The sequence below is a fragment of the Scyliorhinus torazame genome, chromosome 19 (genome assembly GCF_047496885.1).
Source record: "Scyliorhinus torazame isolate Kashiwa2021f chromosome 19, sScyTor2.1, whole genome shotgun sequence".
Classification (NCBI taxonomy): Eukaryota; Metazoa; Chordata; class Chondrichthyes; order Carcharhiniformes; family Scyliorhinidae; genus Scyliorhinus; species Scyliorhinus torazame.
The window spans coordinates 142,355,027-142,382,456 of record NC_092725.1 but is presented as its reverse complement, the minus strand read 5'-3'; the positions used below and the strand labels follow the sequence as shown (position 1 = coordinate 142,382,456).

Here is a 27,430-nt window from a genome sequence, read left to right as displayed (position 1 = left end):
AGGCTGACATTGCCAATGACACCGGGTGATACAGGCTGACATTGCCAATGACACCGGGTGATACAGGCTGACATTGCCAATGACACCGGGTGATACAGGCTGACATTGCCAATGACACCGGGTGATACAGGCTGACATTGCCAATGACACCGGGTGATACAGGCTGACATTGCCAATGACACCGGGTGATACAGGCTGACATTGCCAATGACACCGGGTGATACAGGCTGACATTGCCAATGACACCGGGTGATACAGGCTGACATTGCCAATGACACCGGGTGATACAGGCTGACATTGCCAATGACACCGGGTGATACAGGCTGACATTGCCAATGACACCGATATCCTGAGAACAAAACCAGAGAATAATCAGCAAAGCCCATTTGTATTTTGAGCTGTGGACGGGAGTATTTTTAAAATCCTTCATCATTTAGTGGTTAGCACTGTGGCTTCACAGCTCCAGGGTCCCAGGTTCGATTCCCGGCTTGGGTCGCTGTCTGTGCGGAGTCTGCACGTCCTCCCCGTGTCTGCGTGGGTTTCCTCCGGGTGCTCCGGTTTCCTCCCACAGTCCAAAGATGTGCGGGTTAGGTCATTTCTGGAATGTGGCGACTGGGGGATTTTGACAGTAACTTCATTGCAGTGTTAATGTCAGCCTACTTGTGCCAATAATGAAGATTATTATTAGAGTGAAGTATTCGCTTCTTGGGGGTGGTGGAATTTTCAAACGCCTGAGAATTGTGACTCTGCATCCACAAAACGTAATTATATGTATATTTATTAGTAATACGGTCAATAATACATTCACAAGCCCACCAATACCCCCAGGGGAAATCATTTTGTATTTCTTCATATTTAACGATTACTGAAGGATGGATTTGTTGCTGAATGTACATTTGAACACCCCTGGCTCATTCTGATTTGCTTTGCCTTCTGTCTCCTCTCCCTCCCAGCACCAAGCTGCAGCTGCCACCAGATATCTGTGGCCCAAAACCTTCGACTGTTCATTTGATATTCACAGACCAGCGGCCAGATTCAAACCAGGCTCAAGCCTCAATTTAGTTACTAAGGAGTGTAATGAATATTGATGCGACCATCAATTCACTCAAGGACTCGTGTCGGAGTAAAACAGTGGTTTTAATGAACTATCGACTTTGCCTGCCTGCGACTGGTACATACTGAGGACAGTCCCACAGGCCAGCTACTCCTATACTCCTTCAAAGGGGCGGAGCCATGGGCTGAGCCCATACGTGCTCCAACATCTCCCCCTGTGGGTGAGGCCATACAATGGCCCACAGATAAAACCCACAGGGTTAATAACATAGAACATAACTGGTGAATTAACTGTATTTACATTCACCCCCTGTAAAAAAATAAAGTCCGGCGGGGGGTGATGGGTCACAAGTTCAGCCGGTCCGGCGCCCGGATCGTGCGCTGTGACCGCCCGACCACTGGTGTTGCAGCCGCTTCAGGTGGCTGGGGAAGTGGGTCCGGAGCAGCCCCAGCGGTGGACTCCGGCTCTTCCTGAGCTTCATTCCTGCGGACTGGTGTGCCGGGTGGAAGGGAGCGCGGGAGCCCAATGGGCGCGGGGGCGCTGGGCATGGGAGAAAGAGCGGGGTACAGCGCGGGGGGTACTGTGGACGTAGTGGTGGCGGAGCCTGCGGGAGCAGGGTCTCGGAGGGAGACAGTATCCTGTCGACCATCGGGGTGCTCAACATATGCGTAGTGCGGGTTTGAGTGCAGGAGCTGGACCCGCTCTACCAGGGGATCGGTCTGATGGGTCCGAACGTGTTTCCGGAGGAGAACCGGACCCGGTGTCATCAGCCAGGGTGGGAGCGAGGCTCCTGAGGTAGTCCCCCTAGGGAAAATAAACAAGCGGTCACGAGGAGTCTGGTTTGCGGCCGTGCAAAGGAGGGACCTAATAGCATGGAGCACATCGGGGAGGTCTTCCTGCCAGTGGGAAACCGGGAGATTCCTGAACCGTAGGGTCAGTAGGACGGTCTTCCAGACCGTCACGTTCTCCCTCTCCATCTGTCCGTTTCCCCGGGGGTTGTAACTGTTAGTCCTGCTCGAGGCCATGCCTTTACTGAGCAGGTACTGACGCAGTTCGTCGCTCATGAACGACGAGCCCCTGTCCCTGTGGACGTTGTTGGGGAAACCAAACAGGGTGAAGACACTGTGGGAGGAAACCGGAGCACCCAGAGGAAACCCACTCAAACACGGTGAGACCGTGCAGACTCCGCATAGACAGTGTCCCAAGTGGGAATTGAACCCAGGACCCAGGTGCTGTGAAGCAACAGTGCTAACCACTGTGCTACCGTGCCGCCCCATATGCATGTACACATCAATGTACATCATTGTCTATCAATGTTTATAATTATCAGTGTGACCTCCGACCAGAAGGTGGCGATAGAGGTCTACAATGTGACTTGAGATACCCGCCAGTTGGTAGTAAGTCGTACAAGAGGATAGTGACACTTAAAAGTAGCTCCAAGAGAATTCACTGAATTAATTTAGTAGCCATTGTCTGTATTATGTTTTATTAGATATCTTTCCACGTGCATATTAATAAATCATGTTTTGAATTAAAGAACTGGATATCCTGTGTACATCATTACCACGGCCATAACACAGAACACAACACATCGGTGGTTTGGTATTAGATTTTCTTTATAATGCTTTCCCCTCGGGTCATTCTGTCACGTTAAAAGCACTACATGAACACAAGTTATTGTTTGAGCATGCGACTGAAGCTGACAATTCAATTATTTTTCCTATTTTTGGTCACCAACGTTCTACAACATTCATTAAAACTATTTGATCTTGCGCATTTTATTGGCTCCACAACACATTGCACTGCTCGGCTGCTACTTTGCAAGTAAGTGAAATTCATCTGAAGGATATATTGATCAGGACACGATGTTAATACAATATTGATCAAACTTATAGTTGAATGTTTCAGTATAGAATGTCAATTGTGTCTGTGTCACACAATGAGTGAACTTGGCTCAGTGAGATTGGGGCAATAGTATCATTATGCAGGATTACAAGTGGATATCTGTCTTTTGATTGGCTTGGAGTTCATGGACACGACACGATGAGAAGCTTGCAAGGAGGTTATTACTGAGACCGAGTTAAATGACAAAAGCAGGGGTAAAGGTTTCAGCAACAGTGGGGTGAGACAGGAAGGGGGTAGGAACTGTTGTGGAGTGGGAATTATATATTCCTGGTTAGAGATGGGGGAGGTCGGAGAATCGCCGGGGGCTGGCGTGGATCCCGCCCCCGCCGGTTGCCGAATTCTCCGGCACCGGAGATTCGGCGGGGACGGGAATCGGGCCGCGCCGGTTGGCGCCCCCCCCCACCCCCCCGCGATTCTCCGGCCCGGATGGGCCAAAGTCCTGCTGCTAGAATGCCTGTCCCGCCGGCGTGGATTAAACCACCTCTCTTACCGGCGGGACAAGGCGGCGCGGGCGGACTCCGGGGTCCTGGGAGGGGCGCGGGGCGATCTGGCCCCGGGGGGTGCCCCCACAGTGGCCTGGCCCGCGATCGGGGCCCACCGATCCACGGGCGGGCCTGTGCCGTGGGGGCACTCTTTTCCTTCCGCCTTCGCCACAGTCTCCACCATGGCGGAGGCGGAAGAGACTCCCTCCACAGCGCATGCACGGGGATGCCGTGAGCAGCCGCTAACGCTCCCGTGCATGCGTCGCCCGGCAATGCCATTTCCGCGCCAGCTGGCGGGGCACCAAAGGCCTTTCCTGCCAGCTGGCTCGGGCCTAGCCCCTCAAGGTGAGGGCTCGGCCTGCCAAGGGGCGGAGGATTCCGCACCTTTGTGGCAGCGCGATGCCGGACTGATTTGCGCCGTTTTTGGCGCCGGTCGGCGGACATCGCGCCGATACCGGAGAATTTCGCCCAGGATCTGGATTTGTATACAAAGAGTTCAGCACACAGGAGGCATGTTGTGCAGAGCCTGAATCATTCTCCAAGACACAAGGGTAGTAGGGCGAGGAAGGAGACTTTATGATTCAGTCTACAGGTTCCATTCGAGTGAATTCTCATTCATCAATAGCTTAATGTCAGTCAGGAGTTCTGAGCAGGGAGGTGGCTGTTGGATATCGGAAGCAGTATCTGATGCTATCATATAGAAGCTAACTTGTGCTACAAAAGATGTGATTGAGAGACACGTATAGACAAAGAGAAAGCCAGGGATACAACACGAGATATTACAGAAGTAGCTGTACAGAGAGAGAAAGCATTGCTGGAGATTGTCCGGCACAGTGGTTAGCACAGCTACCTCACAGCGCTAGGGACCCGGGTTCACTTCCGGCCTCGGGTCACTGTCTGTGCGGAGTCTGCACTTTCTCCCTGTGTCTGCGTGGGTTTCCTCCGGGTGCTCACTGGTTTCCTTTCACAGTTCAAAGATTTGCAGGTTGGATGGATTGGCTGTGATAAATTGCCTCTTAGTGTCCAAAAGGTTAGATGGACTTACTGGAATAGGGTCGGGGCTTGAGCCTAGGTAGGGTACTGGTTCCAAGGGTCAGTGCAGACCTGATGGGCCGAATGGCCTCCTTCTACACTGTAGAGATTCTATGATTCTATGTGCCGGTTATGTTGCGACAGTTAAGAGTGGGAAAGTGGAGAATGTTGTGGTTAATGTCAGAAAAGACTTGGAAAGATGGAGGGTCAGGGTTTCAGCTGCAGAATTTGGTGACTTTTGCCAGGGCAGACTCAGCTATGTTATCAGCACGAAAGGAATTTGAATTGGGGTGTTACAACAACAACTTGTATTTTTCTAACACCTTTTAATGTGGTGAGATATTCCAGAGGGCTTGCAACACACTTGAGAACCCTAGGGAGAAACGGGAAATTAGAAATAGGATGATAGTTGAAGCGGAAAAGGACCGTGTCTGAACAAAGAGAGCCCATTGGTTCAGAGTTTAAGAAACGCTTGCTAATACTTGACTCCGAATTGTTCCACTGATGTTTATAGAACTGGAATTCAGTCTCGTACCTGGGAGTGGCTCATATTCAGATAATGTCCTCTTAGCAACAGAGAGTGTAGTTTTTGTACTCTACACAAACAGCCAGGTGGTGGTCATTCTCCTCTGGGCTGACGGGAACCCATTGAGTCCATCCCTCGGGACGTGAGTCATGTTCATCTTCCCTCTGGTCACAATAGGAGCCTTGTAACAACTGGCATTGGATACCCTGGGCTGCCCTGGAACTGGGGAATCCGTCTCTGCAGGTTCGTCCCTGACACTAAAGTGAATCTTTTTAAACCATTTTTTCAATCATTAAACTAAACTACTTTTTCAAGCTTTCTCTCTCATCTCTGAACCTTAAAATATGTGCATCGGTTCAGGGATTTTTGTCCTATTTCAAAGTTACGTTCTGTGGAAAGTGGATTAAAATTTGGTAAGATTGGTAAGAAAAACTCCCCATCATTGTAAATATGTGCAGTGAGATTACTATTGGGCGACACCAGTTTGCATTTGTGGTTTAAATTGGGGACGGCGGCACAGTGGTTAGCACTGCTGCCTCACGTCACCGAGGACCCAGGTTCGATCCCTGCCCCGGGTCACTGTCCGTGTGGAGTTTGGACATTCTCCCCGTAGACTGCGTGGGTCTCACCCCCACAACCCAAAGATGTGCAGGCTGGGTGGATTGGACATGCTAAATTGCCCCTTAATTGGAAAAAGGCTGTGGTTTAACTTAGGATTTTAGTTGGGAAAGAAAAAAATAAATAGAAACAGACCAGTCGACAGAATAATGCTGGTAAAGATTGGGTTAACAATCTCATTTAGGAGTTGGCACAGTGGGGGTGGCACAGTAGGGGTGGCACAGTGGGTGTGGCACAGTGGGGGTGGCACAGTAGGGGTGGCACAATGGGGGTGGCACAGTAGGGGTGGCACAGTAGGGGTGGAACAGTAGGGGTGGCACAGTAGGGGTGGCACAGTGGTTATCACATTTGCCTCAGCACCAGGAACCCGGGTTCGATTCCAACATTGGGTGTTTGTCTGTGTGAAGTTTCTCCCCGTGTCTGCGTGGGTTTCTTCCAGGTGCTCCGCTTTCAGGGTTACAGCGGCTGGTGTAGCCACCTGGGATGGCCACTTCCCGATTACAAAATGGACACTTTCCAAAGATTGCAGAGAAAATGGACAATACTGAGAAAACAAGCCGGTTCAGGGTTTGTCTGTTGATTGGAACCGCAGCTCCCAGACAAGACCAAAACTGTAGGCCCATTAGCATACTAATGTCCCCTCTCCGGGAACAAGTGAATAACATTTGAGTAACCGATACTAAGGCAGACACCCCGGCGCCAGAGGAGACCAGAACAAAGCAGGTCAACGGCCACCTAGGACACGCCCAGCCATCAGGGCACCCGCCCCTTTATTGGAGGAAATCGACAGGAACGATTGAGAAATGGCTCAATTAATTGGGGCCAAGTTCAAGGCCCGCCCAAAATCACGCGAAGCCCCTTTTGGGTATAAGAAGGATCCCCCAAGAGAGAATCGTTCTCTTGGCTCCGGCTCTCACCGAGGAGAGACCTGCCCAACAGCTGCACCAGAACAAGTAAGTCCAAGGTCAACGCACGCTACCAGACAGACGACCTTAGCTGTTCCCCTGTTCCAGTTGGACCCCAGCAGCCTCAGAACCGAACAACAGCCATTGTTCCTCTGACTGAGTGGGCGCCCAAAGCTAAGTATAGGCGTTAGCAGTAGTGATAGTTTAGTCTGTAGCGTTTCGTGCATGAGTATATTTAACTGTGTGTAAATAAATAAGCATTGACTTTGAACTAACTAACTGGTGTATCGAGTCTTTGATCAGTATTCGGTTTTGATCCTTGTGGCGGTATCGAGAGATACCTGGCGACTCTAGAGCAAAATGTAATTAGACTTAAGGAAGGCGACCATATTGACCGCCATATTCAGAGCCAACCAAAGAGAGCAACAATTACTGGTGACCTCTGACGGGACTCGATCTAGAAGTGGCCTAGTCACTCCGAGAGAACCCAAATTTGAATTGGAATCCAATTGGAAACAGAAAAACCACAAGTGTGAGAACGATACTGATCAAACCTCCGAGATTCGGAAGTGTGTTAATGCATGCGTACTAACAGGGATATAAGGTAAACCTGAGAGATTTTGTTGCGTAAAACTGATGGGAGTTTTGTATGCCGGAAAATAGCGTAAGCCGTACCCGTGTTTACATCACCACTTTATCACCCCCTGTTCCAAATTCAGTCGAGAACCCATACATAGAAAGAAAATGGCAATGAAGGCAATGGAACGCCTTATGAATCCCCAAGAATTCGAGGTCGCAGCGACCAGGGGCTGGTTTAGCACACTGGGCTAAATCGCTGGCTTTTAAAGCAGACCCAGGCAGGCCAGCAGCACGGTTCAATTCCCGTACCAGCCTCCCCGAACAGGTGCCGGAGTGTGGTGACTAGGGGCTTTTCACAGTAACTTCATTTGAAGCCTACTTGTGACAATAAGCGATTTTCATTTCATTTCAGTAGAGTAGGACAGTGTCCCGTATGGGAAGAAGAGATCAGAAAATATCTCAAAGGGAAAGGATGGCCCCTTTGGAGTGAATTCTGCGGCAATGACCAAACAGGTCCCGGGAGTATAGGACATACTTGGTGGGAGAACCTGTCAGAGATCCACAAGAAGAGTTTAGGGAAAGCTCGCAAGCCGATGGCAATCGTGTCCTGATTGGCACAATTGTGAGGCACAGAGGAGGTCGTTAGGACGCTCCGTAGAGAGATTGAGGAGAGAGACAGAAATAGTGAGGGAGATGTGAGCGAATTTGAGAAGGAGAATAAGGAGTTAAGAGAACGGTTAGCAGCGAGGGACAGAGAGGTGGTTGATGCCAAGTGGGCACACCAGTCTTGTCTCGCCCATTTGGGTAGTTTTCAGACCCAGTACGATGAGGCCTACCAGGACACGCAACGCATGGTCTTGGTAAGTCAAGAAACCGAGCAACAGGTGGAGCAATTGCAGAAACAGTGCAATGATTTAAAAGCAGCCCTACGAGCGCTCCACACTTCCACGACGGAACAAAGGCAGAGCTCCGTAGATCGCGCAAAGTGCCGGAAGCAAATTGCAGAATTGCAATCTCTGCTTTCTGTCCAGAATGGGTTTCAAAGTATGTTTGGACCCCAATTAGACCAGGAAAACGGCCCCGATTGGCAGGAGTTAAATGAAACTGCCCACAGATAGGTACATGGGACATGTACGCAAGAAAACCCCCAGAAAAGGAAAGCACCCCAACCCCCGACTGAACAGGCAGAACACCCCCCATGAACCCTGTAACCACCCACCACAGGGCCGCAGCAGAAGGAAACGCAGATTTCCTATATACAACCCCGTTAACCGTGACCCAATTATGGGACGCGTGTGGAAAAATTACACCGTTCCTTCCCACATCAGACCCCCACCAGTTTTTCGCTAGAGTTAAACAGCAGGCTACCATGTACGGCCTGGATGAAAAGGAGCAAGTGAAGCTCACAGTTTTAAGCCTCGACCCTTCAGTCGTGGCAGCCCTTCCCGACCCACAGAATGTAGGAGGAGGCACCCTACAAGAAATGCACACAGCGATCCTGGATGCGATCGGCTATAACAGCGGAGACCCCGTAGAAGGTCTAAACAAGTGTAGGCAAAAGAAGACGGAGCACCCCACAGCGTTTGCTGGATGCTGGTGGATACATTTCACAGCGGTTTTCGGAGAGTTAGCCCGCGCCCATTTGTCCGTGGATAATATGGCCAAATGGACTCGAATCCTAGTCTCTCATGCAGAGAGACAGAGGCAGGACAGAGAGCTTGTGCAAATTACGACCCCTCAGACGAGGCCCAGAATGAGAAATGGGTTTTGAAAAGGTTGTCCCGCTCTTGGGAACAATCCGTCCAAAGCAAAACCGCATTTGCAAAACCAGAGGAAGAGCAGGCAGACATGCATCCAGTTAGGACGCACCAGAACCCCGCATGGGTAAATGAGGGCAGGAACAGCCCACCACAGCCTAAATCCCAGGAATGCTACAATTGTGGACAGTTAGGACAATATGCACGAGAATGTCAAGCCCCCCTGAAACAGCAACGGAATCAGCCCACCAATGCCCCCCGAACCAGCAACGACACCAACAGCCCCGACCCCCCCACCCAGGGAACCATACCCAAGGGAGCAATACCCCAGATAGCCCGCTCCACCTTATGTGCCCCAGGGATCATGTTACAACTATGAGCAGCCAGGACACTTTGCCCGAGATTGCAGGAGACCCCCACCACCAGCTAGACTCGCCCCCAGATATGAAAGAGAACACCACCCACAGCAGCTACAAGGTCCCAGCTGCCCCATGCAAACTGTGAGCGCTTACCCACCACTTCTCATGGCAGCGTTACCTCAGCAAGGCCACTTCATTTTTGTTTCGCTCCTCCTCCCTCTCTTCTTCGGTCACGCTGCACTCCCTCCATATGCTAGTTACACCCTAGTCCAAATGTGATTTACGATGTCCTGTATTCTGATGGAACCTGCACCATGTTTGTCGTACGTTTGTTCGTTTAATGTACATGTTAAATGTTGTTTGTGAATTTAAAGGTTTTCATGGCCTAACGCCACCACTTAATGTTAATGGAACAAGTTTGCCGACAGACAACCGTTCAGAGGAACTAGTTTGTCGACAGACACCACTCATAGCTACTGTTCTGATTCGATCACGAGAGGCAGCCCCCACGACGATCACATTCTTACCCGTTCTTGCTGGTCGCTCAGGATGTGGAGAAACGGCACTGGTCCCCGCCCTGCCTGAGGTCCCCCCTCTGGTCAGCTACGCTCGGGTAGAGCACATACGGCACTGGTCACCATCCTACCCGGGGATTCCACCCATTCTTACCCGCCACGGCCCATATGCTCCCCATTTTGGCACTTTCAGTTCAAAATTATTTTGTTTGTTTCTGGCGACCCTTGGGTTGCTTCCGTATGCTATTTTCATCCTCAAACACTGGGATGGTAGATCGCACAGGCTGCGAGACGGCTCGCACTGTGTCAGTATTTTTCTCGGATGTCTTGTCCAAATATTCGGTTTTAAAAAAAAATGGGGGAGTCACAGATGGTGACCAATCATAATGGGTAATTGGCAACAAAGGACAGACAGACAGACATACGAGATCTTAAGCAAGATAATAACCGATATTATGCTTGTCCACAAGAACTCCGGAACCTCAGGAACCCCAGAGGAAGAGAAAGAAGACCGACAAAAGGAAAGATGAAGACAACCTTCATGTTTTTCACCAGGATCTTAGCGGGATCCCTTCAGTTGCACGTGGACGCTATCCCCCTGACCCCTACCACACAGGCCATGAATGATTCCCACCCCTGCCATACACTGCACCCCGAGATAGTTAATCCCGAGATAGTTACCCCCGAGACAGTTACCGACACTCCGACCTGGTGTGACAAGTTTATAACCTGGTATTCACTATCGTACACAGTAGAACCGCTCTGAGTACTGGCGATACTCTGCAGTGTCATGCAGACACTTAGACTCAGAAAATGGCGAAGGAGAGCCTCCCGCTCTCGCACCCCGGTATACACGTTTAGGTCCCCTATTTTCGGACTTCACCAAACCCCCCAATCCCTCGAGTGAATTAAAGTGCATCCATTTTTCTTTGTGTGTGTTTTGTTCGTTCAATAAAGAAATGTAAACCTCTGTGCTTGACTGCCAAGCCAGAGAAACTTGTGTTGTTGCTATTTGTACAGTTTAAAGTGTTGTAGATTATTCTTGATTGTTTGAGTGAGGATAGTTTATTGAGGATAGTTAGAGGTTCCAGTTTTTTCAATTTTGTAATGCATGCCTGAATGTCATAGCGCCCCGTAGAGTTTTATAATGATGTATGTATGTAAAATGATTTTAGGTAAAATTGCGATTCATAGGATAGGGCAGTGTAGAGCCCGTGAAGTGCTATGGGTGCCCCGCTTGGTCAGAGAACGAAGACGACGCGGTAATGTGATCCTTCACGCTTCGTGTTGAGGATCACAAGGTGGGAGTGTAGCCATCTGGGATGGCCACTTCCCGATTACAAAATGGACACTTTGCAAAGATTGCAGGGAAAATGGACAATACTGAGAAAACAAGCAGGTTCAGGGTTTGTCTGTTGATTGGAGCCGCAGCTCCCAGACAAGACCAAAACTGTAGGCCCATTAGCATACTAATGGCCCCTCTCCGGGAACAAAAGAGTAACATTTGAGGAGCCGATACTAAGGCAGACACCCCGGCGCCAGAGGAGACCAAAACAAAGCAGGCCAACGGCCACCTAGGACACGCCCAGCCATCAGGGCACCCACCCCTTTATTGGATGAAATCGATAGAAACGATCGAGAAACGGCCCAATTAATTGAGGCCAAGCTCAAGGCCCGCCCAAAAAGGCACAAAGCCCCTTTGGGAATAAGGAGCCACCGAGAGAGAATCGTTCTCTTGGATCCGGCTCTCACCGAGGAGAGACCTGCCCAACAGCTGCACCAGAAACAAGTAAGTCCAAGGTCAACGCATGCTACCAGACAGACGACCTTAGCTGTTATCCCGTACCAGTTCCACCCCAGCAGCCCCAGAACCGAAAAACAGCCATTGTTCTTCTGACTGAGTGGGCGCCCAAAGCTAAGTATAGGCTTTAGCAGTAGTGATAGTTTAGTCTGTAGTATTTGTGCATGAGTATATTTAACTGTGTGTAAATAAATAAGCATTGACTTTGAACTAACTGGTGTATCGAGTCTTTGATCAGTATTCGGTTTTGAACGTTGTGGCGGTATCGAGAGATACCTGGCGACTCTAGAGCAAAATGTAATTAGACTTAAGGAAGGCGACCATATTGACCGCCATATTCAGAGCCAACCAAAGAGACCAACAATGGGGTGTGGGGGTTGCAGGGGGGTTATGGGATGGGGTAGCGGGGGATGGGAGGGGAGTTTACAATGGATGGGGGGGATTACGGGGGATGGGGTGGGTGGGTTATGGAATAGGGTGGGGGGGGGGGGGTTATAGAAAAACATAGAAAATACAGCACAGAACAGGCCCTTCGGCCCACGATGTTGTGCCGAACCTTTGTCCTAGATTAATCATAGATTATCATTGAATTTACAGTGCAGAAGGAGGCCATTCGGCCCTTTGAGTCTGCACCGGCTCCTGGAAAGAGCACCCTACCCAAACTCAACACCTCCACCCAACACCAAGGGCAATTTTGGACATTAAGGGTAATTTATCATTAGCCAATTCACCTAACCTGCACATCTTTGGACTGTGGGAGGAAACCGGAGCACCCGGAGGAAACCCACGCAGACACAGGGAGGACGTGCAGACTCCGCACAGACAGTGACCCAAGCCAGAATCGAACCTGGGACCCTGGAGCTGTGAAGCAATTGTGCTATCCACAATGCTACCGTGCTGCCCTTGAGAACAAATAAATCTACACTATATCATTTTACCGTCATCCATGTACCTATCCAATAGCTGCTTGAAGGTCCCTAATGTTTCCGACTCAACTACTTCCACAGGCAGTGCATTCCATGCCCCCACTGCTCTCTGGGTAAAGAGGTCTTATGGGGATGGGGGGAGTTATGGGGATGGGGTGGGGGTTTTTGGGGAGGGGGTAGCGGGGGATGGGAGGGGAGTTTACAATGGATGGGGGATTACGGGGTGGGGGAGTTATGGGGGATGGGGTGGGGGGATTACGGGGTGGGGGGGTATGGGGAGGGGGGTTAGGCTGGGTGCCCTCCCAGAGGGTGGGTACAGACTGGAGGGGCCGAGTGGCCTGTGCTGTCTGGCTCTCCGCGGGAGGGGGGGTTCGCAGCCAATCAGAGTGCGGGGTGTGAGGGTGACCCGGAAGTGAGCAGTGATTGGCTCCTTCTCACTGTTGCATTTCCGGGACGGGATTCCACCGGGGGCGGGGCGGGAATCCCGGAGCCCGCGGGAGGCGTCAGTGCGGCGGGTCCGGGAGAGGCCGAGTCTCTGACCCTCTGTGTGTGTGTGTGTGTGTGTGTGTGTGTGTCTGACCCTCTGTGTCTCTCTCTCTGACCCTCTGTGTGTGTGTCAGACCCTCTGTGTGTCTCTCTCTGACCCTCTGTGTGTGTGACCCTCTGTGTGTCTCTCTCTCTGACCCTCTGTGTGTGTGTGTGTCTGACCCTCTGTGTGTCTGACCCTCTGTGTGTCTGACCCTCTGTGTGTCTCTCTCTCTGACCCTCTGTGTGTCTCTCTCTCTGACCCTCTGTGTGTCTGACCCTCTGTGTGTCTCTCTCTCTGACCCTCTGTGTGTGTCTGACCCTCTGTGTGTCTCTCTCTCTGACCCTCTGTGTGTGTCTGACCCTCTGTGTGTCTCTCTCTCTGACCCTCTGTGTGTGTCTGACCCTCTGTGTCTCTCTCTCTGACCCTCTGTGTGTCTGACCCTCTGAGTGTGTGTGTCTCTGTGGGAGGAGGAGGCCTCTCTCTCTCTCAAACACTCTCTGGGAAGCTTCCCGGCTCCGTGTCTGCAGCTGCCACAGTCCTGCAGCCAGCTCCAGGTAAATCACTAAGCAAACCAGCTGTAAACAGTGAATTAGAACATAGAACATACAGTGCAGAAGGAGCCCATTCGGCCCATCGAGTCTGCACCGGCTCACTTCCACCCTATCCCCGTAACCCAACAACTAACCTTTTTGGACACTAAGGGTAATTTATCAAGGTTAATCCACCTAACCTGCACATCTTTGGACTGTGGGAGGAAACCGGAGCACCCGGAGGAAACCCACGCAGACACGGGGAGAACGTGCAGACACCGCACAGACAGTGACTCAGCGGGGAATCGAACCTGGGACCCTGGTGCTGTGAAGCCACAGTGCTCACCGCTGTGCTACCATGCTGTCCACTTAGTTCCATCCTCAGCCAGCCCAATGATTAAACATAACCAAATTCAGTTGTTTGAAAATTTTGGGGGCTGCTGTAATTTATTAATTTGTTTAAAAAAAAAAAAATTTAGAGTACCCAATTCATTTTTTCCAATTAAGGGGCAATTTAGCATGGCCAATCCACCTACCCTGTACACCTTTGGGTTGTGGGGGCGAAACCCACGCAAACACGGGGAGAAAATTTATTGTTAACAATATTAGACTGTGATTTGACCTGTGCTGTAAGTATTGGGAATTATACTGTGGGAGATTCTTGCGACTGAAATATCTGCAAAACACACATCCAGATTTGGAAAATTTGCTTTAAAAAAAAGTCAGAATTGCAGGTTTCTGAAAGCATTTTATTTGAATGGATTGCACCTTTTTGTACATGTTGTTAGGTTTTAAAAAAATTTCCAATTAAGGGGCAACTTAGTGTGGCCAATCCACCTACCTGCACATCTTTGGGTTGTGGGGCGAAACCCACGCAGACACGGGGAGAATGTGCCAACTCCACATGGACAGTGACCCAGAGCCGAGATCGAACCTGGGACCTCAGCGCCGTGAGGCAGCAGTGCTAACCACTGCCCCACCGTGCTGCTGCCCTGTACATGTTGTTAGGTTATTAACTATTTAGGAGTAACTATTTGACAGGGGGCATGGTGGCACAGTGGTTGGCACAGTTGCGTCATAGCTCCAGGGTCCCAGGTTCGATTTCGGCCTCGGGTCTCTGTGTGGAGTTTGAAAGTTCTCCCCGTGCAGACTCCGCACAGGCAGTGACCCAAGCCGGGAATCGAACCTGGGACCCTGGAGCTGTGAAACAACTGTGCTAACCACTGTGCTAATGTCCAATCTGAAAAACTTGACCGTGCCACATCCCATCTCTCTAACCCCTCCCACTAACTACACTTAACTTTGACCTTCAATACAAACCCCCCTCCCCCTTCCTCCCGCCCTTTACCCCACCATCGACAGTTGTGCCATTCGGGCAGGTTTTTCAAACTGCAGGCTGCGACCTGCGGGTGGGTCGCAGGCAGGTGTCGGGAGGGTCACGCATAGATAGGTCGCGGCGTTCCTGTATATGGACGAAGTGCCCAACCGGCTTTTAAATTGAGAATGCCGGTCGCGATCGGATTTTAAATAGAAGGAAGCAGTCTTCCGGCCAGAAGCGGCAACAGAGAGAAGGTCGCGCACTCTGGGCAAAATAACCTTGCGAGAGTTACCGGACCCGTGAGGCTCAGTGCGATCTCGTCTTGCCCTCGCTGGGCGAGATCCAGAAATGCGTATTCAAATGAGCCGCAGGGCCTCAATTGGGTGTCATTCAGTATTGGTCCCACAAACGTGAGCCAGGCATGATGTCATCTCGGGGGGTCTCACGGGTGATTAGAAGCCCCCAGGTGATCAGGGACAGGGCAGAAAGTGTCCTGGCACTCCTCCCTGCACTGCCAGCCTGGTACTATGGCCTGGCACACTGGCATTGCTAACCTAGCACTGCCAGGGTACCCAAGTAGCATTGCCATGGTTGGGCCTGGAGGGGCCTTGCCCATAAAAGTGGGGTGAGGGGGGAATTGAGGGCCCCAGAAAAGGTTTGGGGTGGGGGTCCTGAAAGTTAGGAGCGAGGGGCTGAAAGGGGAGCTCCAGAGATCGGGGCAGCCTTCCAAAATGGCGCCCCAATCTGCGTGGAGTTGGGTTTGTTGCCAGTCCAGGACGGCTGCCTAAGTCTAGCATCGATTGGGGAAACTCGCTGAGGCCAAAGAAAACAGCAAACTGTCGTTGAATAGCGGGGTTATTCTTGAGCTGCAGCCATCGAGGAACACGCTGCCAAACACGCCCGGTACAGCACAATGGTTTTATGGTCACCATTACCTTGACTGGCTTTTAACTCCCAAGTTTTATTAATTTAAATTCTCAGAAGCATTATAAATTCCACTATCTGTCGTGATTGGATTTGAACCCATGTCCCCAGAATAATAACCCGGGTCCCTGGATTACTAATCCAGTGACTATGCCCCCACTTCCCTGAAATAGCCACAGTTACAAAATGTTTTGCTTAAATTTGCTTTAAGTTTTCACTGTATCTGTGACTAATTGGAAACAATTTTCTTTTTGATGTTTCTATGAGCTTGCTCTTTATGTGGCTGGGGAGCTGTGTGGGAGCCTCAGTGGGGAAGGGGAGAGCGGGCAAAAATAGTTCAATTGATGGAACTCCTTAAAACCTCCCCTTTTCATCAAGCTTTTGTTCAACTAAACTAATATCTCCTTAAGTGGCTGTGTCATTTTGTTTATAATGCGCCTGATGACTGCCTTGGGACATTTTATTACGGTAAAGGTGTTATAGAAATAGAAGTAACTGTGTTTGGTTTGTGCAGGGTAGAGGCATCGTGGGACCGCATTTCAATACCATGGGAGCTGAACAGAGCACGTACGATAATAAACAACCAGAATGTCATGTTTTGGGTAAGTAACTGATCACCGATGTTCATTTCAGTTTAACCCACGTGATTTCTTGTGGCCAGCCAATCAGCAATAATTGGACTAGTGTCAAAGGAGCTGCTTTACTGTGGATGGATATGTATGCGCGCTGGTAAATTTTTTGTACTAATTATAATCTAGTTTTGATAAAGGTGCTCTGATTTGTTAGTACATAAGAATCAGCTTACAATGAATCAGCTGAATGGGCACCAATTTGAGCTCTGTACCAAACGGATCATTTTACCAGGTGCTGTACTGCTGATGAGCTACTGTGCCACTTCCGAATTTCTCCAGCATACTCTGCTGCTCCAGAGCTTGGGGTTGAGGAGATTGTATAAACTCTCTTTAAATTGTCTTTTGGTTCAGATTTCCTGGTTTTGGTGTCTGTTACTGGCCGTTACTGTCTCTGTCTCTGCAGCTGAAGACTCACTGCAATGTAAACCTGCAAGTCGAGCAATTAACCGTCTTTGAAAGGTTGCGTGTTCAGGCAGGTGAGCAGGGATTACATGAGAACAAAAGTTGAATTTTAAATAGCCAGCTGTACTAAATCAGATGCTGGCGACTAGCTGATGATCGGTCAGAGATTTCAAATATTTCTGGTGGCTATTTAAAAGAATTGAACTGATTGGAATTTGAATTCAATTAGTTAAAAAAAATCTTTCCAATTAAAAGGCAATTTGGAATTGGAAGTTCGTCTCAGTAATGGTGCTGTAAAACCATAATTGATCTTACGACACCCTGGGCAAGTGCGCAGTCAATTCCAGCCCCGGAGTCCCAACATAAGTGAATTAACCAATAATTAGTGTAGTTCCCTGAGGTCTTTTACCCTTGACTACTCCAATGAGTTACATGCACCAGATTATTAAATAAAACATTGAAAAACGGTTTATTTATAACAAAGAAATAGATGAACATATAATGGTAAGAATTGACAATGGTCTGCTAATCTAACTATTCCTCCAACCCCGTCACCCAGACACACACACAAGGCAGACACACAGTGGGGGTAGGGAAAGGATTGAAAATAACAGGGATCAAAAGGGCATAAGATGGTTCTTTGCTGCTGAGGTAGCGGTCTTTGTAGCTGGCAATGTTCCTTGTTATCATCGGTTGGTTTGGCTCTTATAATATTTGGCTTCAATTAGAACCGGCAGGCTACAGAATTCTCTCTTGAGGAGTCACGTCCACTTGACTGACCTCAGTCTCACACTGATGATTCCCCTCAGGTCTGTGCAATTCTACCTTGCGTCCACCAGGTGGATTACCAGCCTCACTGAGTTAAAACTACCAGTTCTCAGCATGAGGGTTTTAAGTGGGCTTTTAAACAGCCGTCTCTTTATTCTGAACCATCTGGAAGAATCCTACAGGGGAGAGAGAGTTCAGAGCGCTGGTATCACAGTTGCCTAAGCGGAACAGAGATGACTACTTGCCCACAGCTCCCAGGTTGTGCAGGAAGAGAAAAGTATGTTTGTTACAAGTCCCCAGCTGAGAGAGATCTGCTTTAGCTCCCAGTGGAACTTATCACAGGCTGGCTGGAAGCATTTTAAATCACTTGGCAGAGAGAGAGCCCAGACCTGCTGTGTGCTGCTTCTGATGATTTCACAGAACTGAGACAAAATGGAGACTGCCCTCTGTTCCAGAATTTCCTGAAAGGGTCCACCAATCCCAATCGAGAATAGAAGATATCCCAGAATTTCAAAAGAGCTGATTGACTGCTTGCCAAGTCCATCAAAATGTCATCATGGACTATGCCACAGAACACACTGGATCAAGGGGTCTGCCTGGCCTGTCCACACAGCACAACTGTGCTGTCCACAACTTTTGTTTCAGTTCAAAACCAAAAGTCTGTAATGTTGCAGGACAGGAATTAAATAAGCGAAACACGGAACAAACTGACAATAATTTAACAAGTTCCTTACATTGTTGTTAAAACCCGTCTGGTTCACAAATGTCCTTCAGGGAAGGAAATCTGTCATCCTTACCCGGTCTGACCTACTCCAGAGCCAGAGCAATGTGGTTGACTCTTAATGGGACCGAGTAAGGTCACCCAGTAATTAGGGATGGGCAACAAATGCTGACCTTGTCAGAGACACCCACATCCCATGACAAAATAAATAAAACAAAATATGTTTCTATTTTTCCATTTTCACATCTCTCTTGTTAGGAAAATAAAGGTAGTTAGTTTTAAGGGATTTATATATTGATGGGTAAACATTAGAAATAAGGTATAGTTTTAGGTGGGTTTAATTTAATGTTCCTGTGTCTGAAAGGGACCTGTAGTTAGATTCATGCTGAAGAAAGGTGTTTGTAGATGTGGGGGTTGGTTTCAATTCCAACTGTGATTTCATTGTGATGAAGAGAGCAACATCATGAAAAATCAATAGACTAGCAGAGGGATGCAGGTATTGCTTAGCAACTAGAGGCCCTTGTAAGGTTAAACAAACGCTTTCCTTTGTTCTTAGTTTTTTTAACTGAAGGTCAGGGCAGTTGTATATAGACAGCCAGAGAGGAAATATCTCTCAGCTCTGCTCGAGGCAAGAGAAGCTGTAAAAAAGGGTCATTTTCAAGAAAGCAAGCTCCAGAGAAACTAAAGGGCGATTGGTTTTAGGAACCTGGTGAAAGAACAGGATACTGTTCATGGGCACCACAGACAAGGCTGAGAATCAGCTGGTGAGAAGATAGGTTTCTAAAGTAATCTCAAGTGTGGAGTGTCTTACACAGTCAGCGAAACTAATTTTAAAGTAATTTGGAAGACAGTATTGACCGGATATTAAAGTTTGAGTATCAGTGGAATTCAGTCGCGATAAATTAATCTTGAATGGTAGGTGTAAAATCCTGGAGTTGATTCACTGGGAAAAGCGGTGGGGAAGCTCTGTTCACGAGTCTTTTGAAAACATGGACTGGATTTCCGAGTGCAAGCTGCTAATGGAAGGCATGATTATGACCATTTTTGTGTGCGGGTGGGGGGGGGGGGGGGGGGTGAAATTTTGGGCGCAGGGGGGTGCATTTGTGTGCGCGTGGGGGGGGTGCATTTGTGTGCGCGTGGGGGGGGTGCATTTGTGTGCGCGTGGGGGGGGGGTGCATTTGTGTGCGCGTGGGGGGGTGCATTTGTGTGCGCGTGGGGGGGGGGTGCATTTGTGTGCGCGTGGGGGGGGTGCATTTGTGTGCCCGTGGGGGGGTGCATTTGTGTGCCCGTGGTGGGGGCATTTGTGTGCCCGTGGGGGGAGGGCATTTCTGTGCGTGGGCTGGCTGTTTGTTCATTTAAAAAAAAAATTTAGAGAACCCAATTCATTTTTTTTCCAATTAAGTGGCAATTTAGAGTGACCAATCCACCTACCCTGCCCATATTTGGGTTGTGTGGGTGGAACCCACACAGACACGGGGAGAATGTGCAAATTACACAAGGACAGTGACCCAGAGCCGGGATCGAACCCAGGACCTCTGCGCCGTGAGGCAGCAGTGCTAACCACTGTGCTACCGCGCTGTCCCTACGTGGGGGGTGGCATTCGTTTGTTTGTGCGTGTGGGAGGCGTTTGTTTGTGCGTGTGGGAGGCGTTTGTTTGTGCGTGTGGGAGGCGTTTGTGCGTGTTGGAGGCTTTTGTGCGTGTGGGAGGCATTCGTTTGTGCGTGTGGAATGCGTTCGTTTGTGCGTGTGGGAGGGCGTTTGTGCGTGGGAAGGGCGTTTGTGCGTGGGAAGGTCGTTTGTGAGTGGGGGGGGCGTTTGTGCATGGGGGGAGCGTTTGTGCGTTATTAAGATGTGTGTGTCCCTCTTTTTTATTCAGCAACAAATTCTCCAGCGAAACAAAGAGCTAAAATGGATGACATCATAGTTGTTGCTACAGGAACACAGCAACCTGCTCGAACCACCTGGAATGATCCAGATGTTATTAAGCTGCATGAAATTCCTACCTTTCAACCTCTGCTCAAAGGTATTGCTTACTTTTCACACAGCTTCTGGCCTGTAACTATATCTAGCCACAGTTAAATGTCATTTGCTTTCATTAGTTACATCTAAGCAAAGATATCACTAATACCCATCTAATTTAATCTAATGCTTGTTTTTTCTTCTATTTCCCAAGATAAATCTTTGTCCAATTCTTGAGCAAATGTAATTGTTTCAGACATTTTAACTGATTCTGTCCCACGTATCGAGAGGGTGGTTTCTATATTATCGGCTGAGTGGATTGAACTTGGATCTTCATTGCCTGATATCTCTGCAGTAATATTGCCATAATGTTTTGTTTCAAAAGATATTTAAATTCAGAAACTTTTATTGCCTGCAAATGTGAATGGCACAATTATTCCATACATTGCCAACTTGTTAAATGTGTTTTTTGCTGATAATTTGTATGCTTCCAGTGATTGAGGGGTTTGGAACAATGGACACAGATATAAACTGACATGGGCGACACGGTAGCACAGTGGTTAGCACTGTCGCTTCACAGCGCCAGGATCCCAGGTTCGATTCCCGGCTTGGGTCACTGTCTGTGCGGAGTCTGCACGCCCTCTCTGTGTCTGCGTGGGTTTCCTCCGGGTGCTCCGGTTTCCTCCCACAAGTCCCGAAAGACGTGCGTGTTAGGTGAATTGGACGTTCTGAATTCTCCCTCCGTGTACCCGAACAGGTGCCGGCATGTGGCGACTAGGGGATTTTCACAGTAACTTCATTGCAGTGTTCATGTAAGCCTACTTGTAACAATAAAGATTATTAAAGAAAAGGAATTATCCATGTCAGAGAGCAAGATTTTTAATCTTTCGAGAGAGCTGTGAGGTTCTGTAACCTGAGTTAGTGATTTTTAGAATGGGCAAGGCACACCCTTCCTTGCCCTGAGGTGATAGTCAACCTTCTCCTTGAAAAGCTCATCCTCATCCTGATGGTGCTCCCATAATGGAGTTGGGTCGGGAATTCTGGGATTCCCCAGAGATGATGAATGATGTGTAGCTAAGTTTAGGTTTGTGTTTAGACTTGGCAATGATGATGCTCCCAAGTTGCTGCCGTCATTGTTCTCGATGGTGGAGGTTCCTTGATGAGAGCAACTTTGAATTTATTTTGTAATGCATCTGTAAATTGTACATGCAGGTGCAAACTGCCTTGAGTTGATGCAGTTGTGGCTGCTTCCAGCCAGGTCAGTTTGGAGTGTTCTGCTATGCTCTTGACTTTTTTGTTTGCAAAAATATACTTTATTTGTAAAGTATCCACAGTATCCCTACAATGCGGAGGGAGGGCGGCACAGTGGTTAGCACTGCTGCCTCACAGTGCTGAGGACCCGGGCTCAGTTAGCACATTCACCCCGTGTTTGCGTGGGTTTCGCCCCCACAACCCAAAGATGTGAAGTGCAGGTGGATTGGCCATGCTAAATTGCCCCATAGAACATAGAACATTACGCGCAGTACAGGCCCTTCGGCCCTCGATGTTGCGCCGACCTGCGAAACCACTCTAAAGCCCATCTACACTATTCCCTTATCGTCCATATGTCTATCCAATGACCATTTGAATACCCTTAGTGTTGGCAAGTCCACTACTGTTGCAGGCAGGGCATTCCACACCCGTACTACTCTCTGAGTAAAGAACCTATCTCTGACATCTGTCTTATATCTATCACCCCTCAATTTAAAGCTATGTCCCCTCGTGCTAGACATCACCATCCGAGGAAAAAGGCTCTCACTGTCCACCCTATCCAAGCCTCTGATCATCTTGTATGCCTCAATTAAGTCACCTCTTAACCTTCTCTCCAATGAAAACAGCCTCAAGTCCCTCAGCCTTTCCTCATAAGATCTTCCCTCCATACCAGGCAACATTCTGGTAAATCTCCTCTGCACCCTTTCCAATGCTTCCACATCCTTCCTATAATGCGGCGACCAGAATTGTACGCAATACTCCAAATGCGGCCGCACCAGAGTTTTGTACAGCTGCAACATGACCTCATGGTTCCGAAACTCAATCCCTCTACCAATAAAAGCTAACACACCATACACCTTCTTAACAACCCTTTCAACCTGAGTGGCAACTTTCAGGGATCTATGTACATAGACACCGAGATCTCTCTGCTCACACTTTTCTGCATTAAACTCCATTTGCCACCTCTCAGCCCAGCACTGCAGCTTATCTATGTCCCTCTGTAACTTGTAACATCCTTCCGCACTGTCCACAACTCCACCGACTTTAGTGTCATCTGCAAATTTACTCACCCATCCTTCTACGCCCCCCTCCAGGTCATTTATAAAAATGACAAACAGCAGTGGCCCCAAAACAGATCCTTGTGGTACACCACTAGTAACTGGACTCCAGTCTGAACACTTCCCATCAACCACCACCCTTTGTCTTCTTCCAGCTAGCCAATTTCTGATCCAAACTGCTAAATCTCCCTGAATCCCATGCTTCCGTATTTTCTGCAGTAGCCTACCATGGGGAACCTTATCAAACGCTTTACTGAAATCCATATACACCACATCAACTGCTTTACCCTCATCCACCTGTTTGGTCACCTTCTCAAAGAACTCTCTAAGGTTTGTGAGGCACGACCTACCCTTCACGAAACCGTGTTGACTATGTCTAATCAAATTATTTCTTTCCAGATGATTGTACACCCTATCTCTTATCAACCTTTCCAAGATTTTGCCCACAACAGAAGTAAGGCTCACTGGTCTATAGTTACCGGGGTTGTCTCTACTCCCCTTCTTGAACAAGGGGACAACATTGGCTATCCTCCAGTCTTCTGGCACTATTCCTGTTGACAAAAATGACTTAAAGATCAAAGCCAAAGGCTCAGCAATCTCCTCCCTAGCTTCCCAGAGAATCCTAGGATAAATCCCATCCGGCCCAGGGAACTTATTTATTTTCACCCTTTCCAGAATTGCTAACAGCTCCTCCTTATGAACCTCAAGCCCTTCTAGTCTAGTAGCCTGAATCTCAGTATTCTCCTCGACAACATTGTCTTTTTCCTGTGTGAATACTGACGAAAAATATTCATTTAGCACCTCTCCTATCTCCTCGGACTCCAAGCACAACTTCCCACTACTGTCCTTGACTGGCCCTACTCTTACCCTAGTCATTCTTTTATTCCTGACCTTAGTTGGAAAAAATGAATTGGGTACTCTAAATTTATTTAAAAAAAGAAACATTGCAGACATTTCAAAAGGGTTGTTACAAACAGTGCAAAGGTATTTAAGTTGTCTGCATAGATCAGGTTGTATACTGATGTGCTTCTAAACAAATGTGATACGTGTAATATTCACCACTAACACTCCTCTTGTCTTACGTCCATGACACGTTTGTCCATATGCCCTTTGCCCCGCCCTATCCCTCCTCTTCTATTCTGCTCCGCCCCTTTCCAACTATATAATTCTGTACATTTCTATTTTGCTTCAGTTCTGTTTGAGGTGTTAAGTAATGGGTAAGAGACATTCCAATTAGTTGTCTAATTTATGTTAAGTATCCAATAATTGACACTGATATGTAAAGGCGCTTCAGGTGGCCTTTGTGTCAGGTGACGTGATGTTAGAGTTGTGTGCAGAGTCTGTTGAAGTAAATTAAAGGGGTTTGTGGAAAAGGAGCAGAACCTTTGACTCTTTTTATACAACAGCTGCTAAATGTACAACAAATGGTAGCAGAGGATTGTTGCTGTGCAAATGTGAAGGGTTGAAAGATACAACTTTTCCAGACCAAACCAAGGAGTGAGTGAGAAGAAAAAAAAAGAAAGATATATGGCTGAACCGAGGATAAAGATGACTGGATATAACTGCCCCCCCCTTATTTTCTGAAAGGGGATCGTACGACCAATGGAGAAATGCAGTAGTTATATGGACTAAGGTAACTGCTTTGGGAAAGAGAAAACAAGGTATGGCATTGGCTCTTTCTCTACATTCTGACAGTAAAATCCAGAGCAAAGTGTTTTCTGAGCTGGAATTGGAAGAGTTAGTCTCAGAAGAAGGTCTGGAGACTTTATTACATTATATGGATAAGATTTATAAGAAAGATAACTTGTTAAGTGCGTATGAAGCATGGTCGGATTTTGATAGGTTCTGGAAAATAGAGGATTTCTCCATTGAAGACTATATAATGGAATTTGGCAGACTATATAAAAGGCTGCAGAAACACAACCTTGAATTTCCACAGTCTGTGTTGGCCTTTAAATTACTTGACTGTGCTGGAGTGAGCAACATGGATAGGCTCCTGGTTTTGACAGGAGTTCAGTTTACTGATAAGGATACTTTATTTGATCAGATGACAGAAGCTTTAAAAAAGTTTCTGGGGAAACATTCGATTCCGATGGCTCTGATGACCCAAATAGGTCAGGCTGCAATAAAGCAGAATATGGAAGATACACTACTAACAGGATGGCGAAATCGTACGGCTACAAACCGGTTCCAAGACTGTAGAAGGAGATCGGGACCCAGAAATTATGAAGACAGAAACCCAGTCAGAACCTACAATAGGAAGATGAACCCCAGAAATGCACGGGGCATGATAAATCGATGTTTCCGATGTGACTCTCAATACCATTATGCTTTCAACTGTCCAACACATTATAATAGAGTGTTTGAAGCGACACAAGACACGGAAGAGTCAGAAGAGGAAAAAGATAGTGACCAGAAAGAAGGCATTGTCCTATTGACAAGCAGTTTTACGCCAGTAATGAGGCTGTTGGTTGCAGAATCCTTCAATTGTACTGTATTGGACAGTGGCTGCACATCTACTGTGTGTGGAATTGACTGGTTAAAATGTTACCTGGACTCCTTGAATGCTGAAAATCGTAACAAGGTTAAGGAATTTGAAAGTTCCACAAGTTTCAGGTTTGGGGATGATAATACTCTGAAGTCGCTGAAAAGAGTGGTGATCCCTTGCAATATTGCCGGAGTGAATCATTTCATTAGCACGGATGTTGTATCAAGTGAGAAACCTTTGCTTCTGAGCAGACCGCCGATGAAGAAAGCACACATGAAACTGGATATGGAACAGGATAAGGTAACAGTTTTTGGGAAGACGGTGGGTGGACTTACAATTTACACAGTCGGGACACTATTGTATTCCATTACTGACAAATAATATTTCAAGTACAGTTGTTAAGGATGTGTTAATGGCAGTTGAAAATGGGATTTCAGCTGATAAAAAGCTTGCTGTATTAAAACTGCACAGGCAATTTGCGCATCCGTCTCCTCGGAGGCTGAAAAATTTATTAAAGGTTGCAGGGGTAAGGGATGAAGACTATACTAAATTGATAGAACAGGTTAGTGATCGCTGTGAAGTTTGTAGGAAGTACAGAAGGACACAAGCACGACCGATAATAACCCTACCTTTGGCCAGGGAGTTTAACGACATTGTGGCCATGGACCTTAAGATCTGGGATAAAGCAAATAATATATTTATTTTGCATTTTGTAGATTGAGCAACCAGATTTAGTCGATCAACGATTGTACGAAGTAAAGAAAAGAGAGTAATTCTGGATCAAATCGTGGAAAAATGAATAGGGACAGGAATGGGCCCACCGGCAAAATTCCTGACGGACAATGGGGGAGAATTTGCTAATGATTTTAGGGATATGTGTGAAAACGTGAATATCACAGTTCCGAATACGGCTGCAGAAAGCCCATTTAGTAATGGTGTCTGTGAAAGAAACCATGTGGTAATAGATGACATGCTCTGTAAAATTTTGACAGATAGACCAAACTGCCAAGCTAAATTCAGCTTTAGCATGGGCAGTACATGCAAGAATTCATTGCAGATGGTTGGGGGCTATAGTCCCTATCAATTAGTGTTTGGTAGAAATCTTAAAATTCCGTCAATTTTGGATGACCAGCCTCCAGCTTGGGAGGGGACTACAATTAGCTCTGCCTTTGCTGAGCATTTAAATGAATTACATTGCAGTAGAAAAGCTTTTTTGGAAGCAGAAGTCTCTGAAGAATTCGCAGAGCTTTGAGACATAATGTACGGCCATCAAATACCGTTTTTCAGCAAGGAGACGTAGTATACTATAAGAGAGACAATTTTAATGAATGGAAAGGCCCAGGGAAGATCATAGGCATAGATGGCAAAGCAATTATTTTGCAACATGGCAATCAAACTATTAGGATACATTCATCAAGATAATGGGTACAGATTACAAATTTTCAAATTTAGACAGAGCAGACAGACATGCTGAGGAACCAGGGTCATCTGGTACCAACGTGTTTCAGAACTACGAGGACCAGTTAACTGTGATATCACAGTTAACTATGATATAGACAGGGTTTCTGTAGAGGAACACAACACTTCTGATGATTTAGAACAGGCCATTTTTCCGAAAGGACAACTGCCAAAAGTTGGTACAAAAGTGACATACTTGCCTGAAGGGTCTAGTCAATGGAAAGATGCAACTGTTATTAGTAGAGCAGGGAAGGCTCCTGGAAAGCATAAACACTGGTTGAATGTACAGCATTCAGGGGAGGGAGTCAAGACAATGGATTGGGAACACAAAGTTCAAAAATGGAGGGCACAGAAATGCAGTGCCAGTTCAGATAGTACATCGGATAGTGAACTTTTCCACAGGTAAAGGTCGAGAACTATTGAAACGACATTCCAAAGCAGAAGGGAAAGATCAAGCAGTTCAGAACGAGATACCAGACGGGAGAGGGGACGTAGTTTATCACGGTCTCGGAACATGAGTAAAACTACAAATAGTAATAGGAGTAGAAGCCCACATGCACGTGAGATTTTGGTGGCTTCCAATAAGTTAGATGAAAAAGTTATCAAAGATGCCAAACAGCAAGAATTGCATAGTTGGAGTGAATTTGGGGTATACACGTAAGTACCGGATAGGGGACAAGGAGCTCTATCCCACAGATGGATTTGCACGGAAAAGGTTCTTCCAGATGAAACTTATAAGGCAAAGGCCAGGCTTGTAGCAATGGGATTTGAAGAAAACTTAGAAGATCAGGATTTAAGGGTAGATTCACCTACGGCAGGAAAGGTTATTTTTAAGATCTTCTTGGCTCTATTAGCCACAAAGGCATGGGAATGCAAATCTGTAGATATATCAGCTCCAGAGAGACATTTTTCTCCGTCCTCCTAAAGAAGCAG

At 47.6% G+C, this 27,430-nt stretch overlaps 1 protein-coding gene across 2 annotated transcripts in view; it reads left to right on the top strand.

The window, feature by feature from the left end:
* The first annotated feature begins 12,921 nt into the window (after positions 1 to 12,921).
* borcs5 (BLOC-1 related complex subunit 5) overlaps positions 12,922 to 27,430 on the top strand; it is a 115,163-nt gene continuing 100,654 nt past the window's right edge. Inside the window, exons 1-3 of one of the 2 annotated variants that reach the window (XM_072485347.1) lie at positions 12,922 to 13,542; positions 16,275 to 16,362; positions 20,160 to 20,306. In XM_072485347.1, coding sequence (XP_072341448.1) covers positions 16,308 to 16,362; positions 20,160 to 20,306 — 202 coding nt within the window. In that variant the 5' untranslated portion in view covers positions 12,922 to 13,542; positions 16,275 to 16,307. The remainder of the gene's footprint in view (positions 13,543 to 16,274; positions 16,363 to 20,159; positions 20,307 to 27,430) is intronic. The other variant, XM_072485349.1, reaches the window with a different exon arrangement.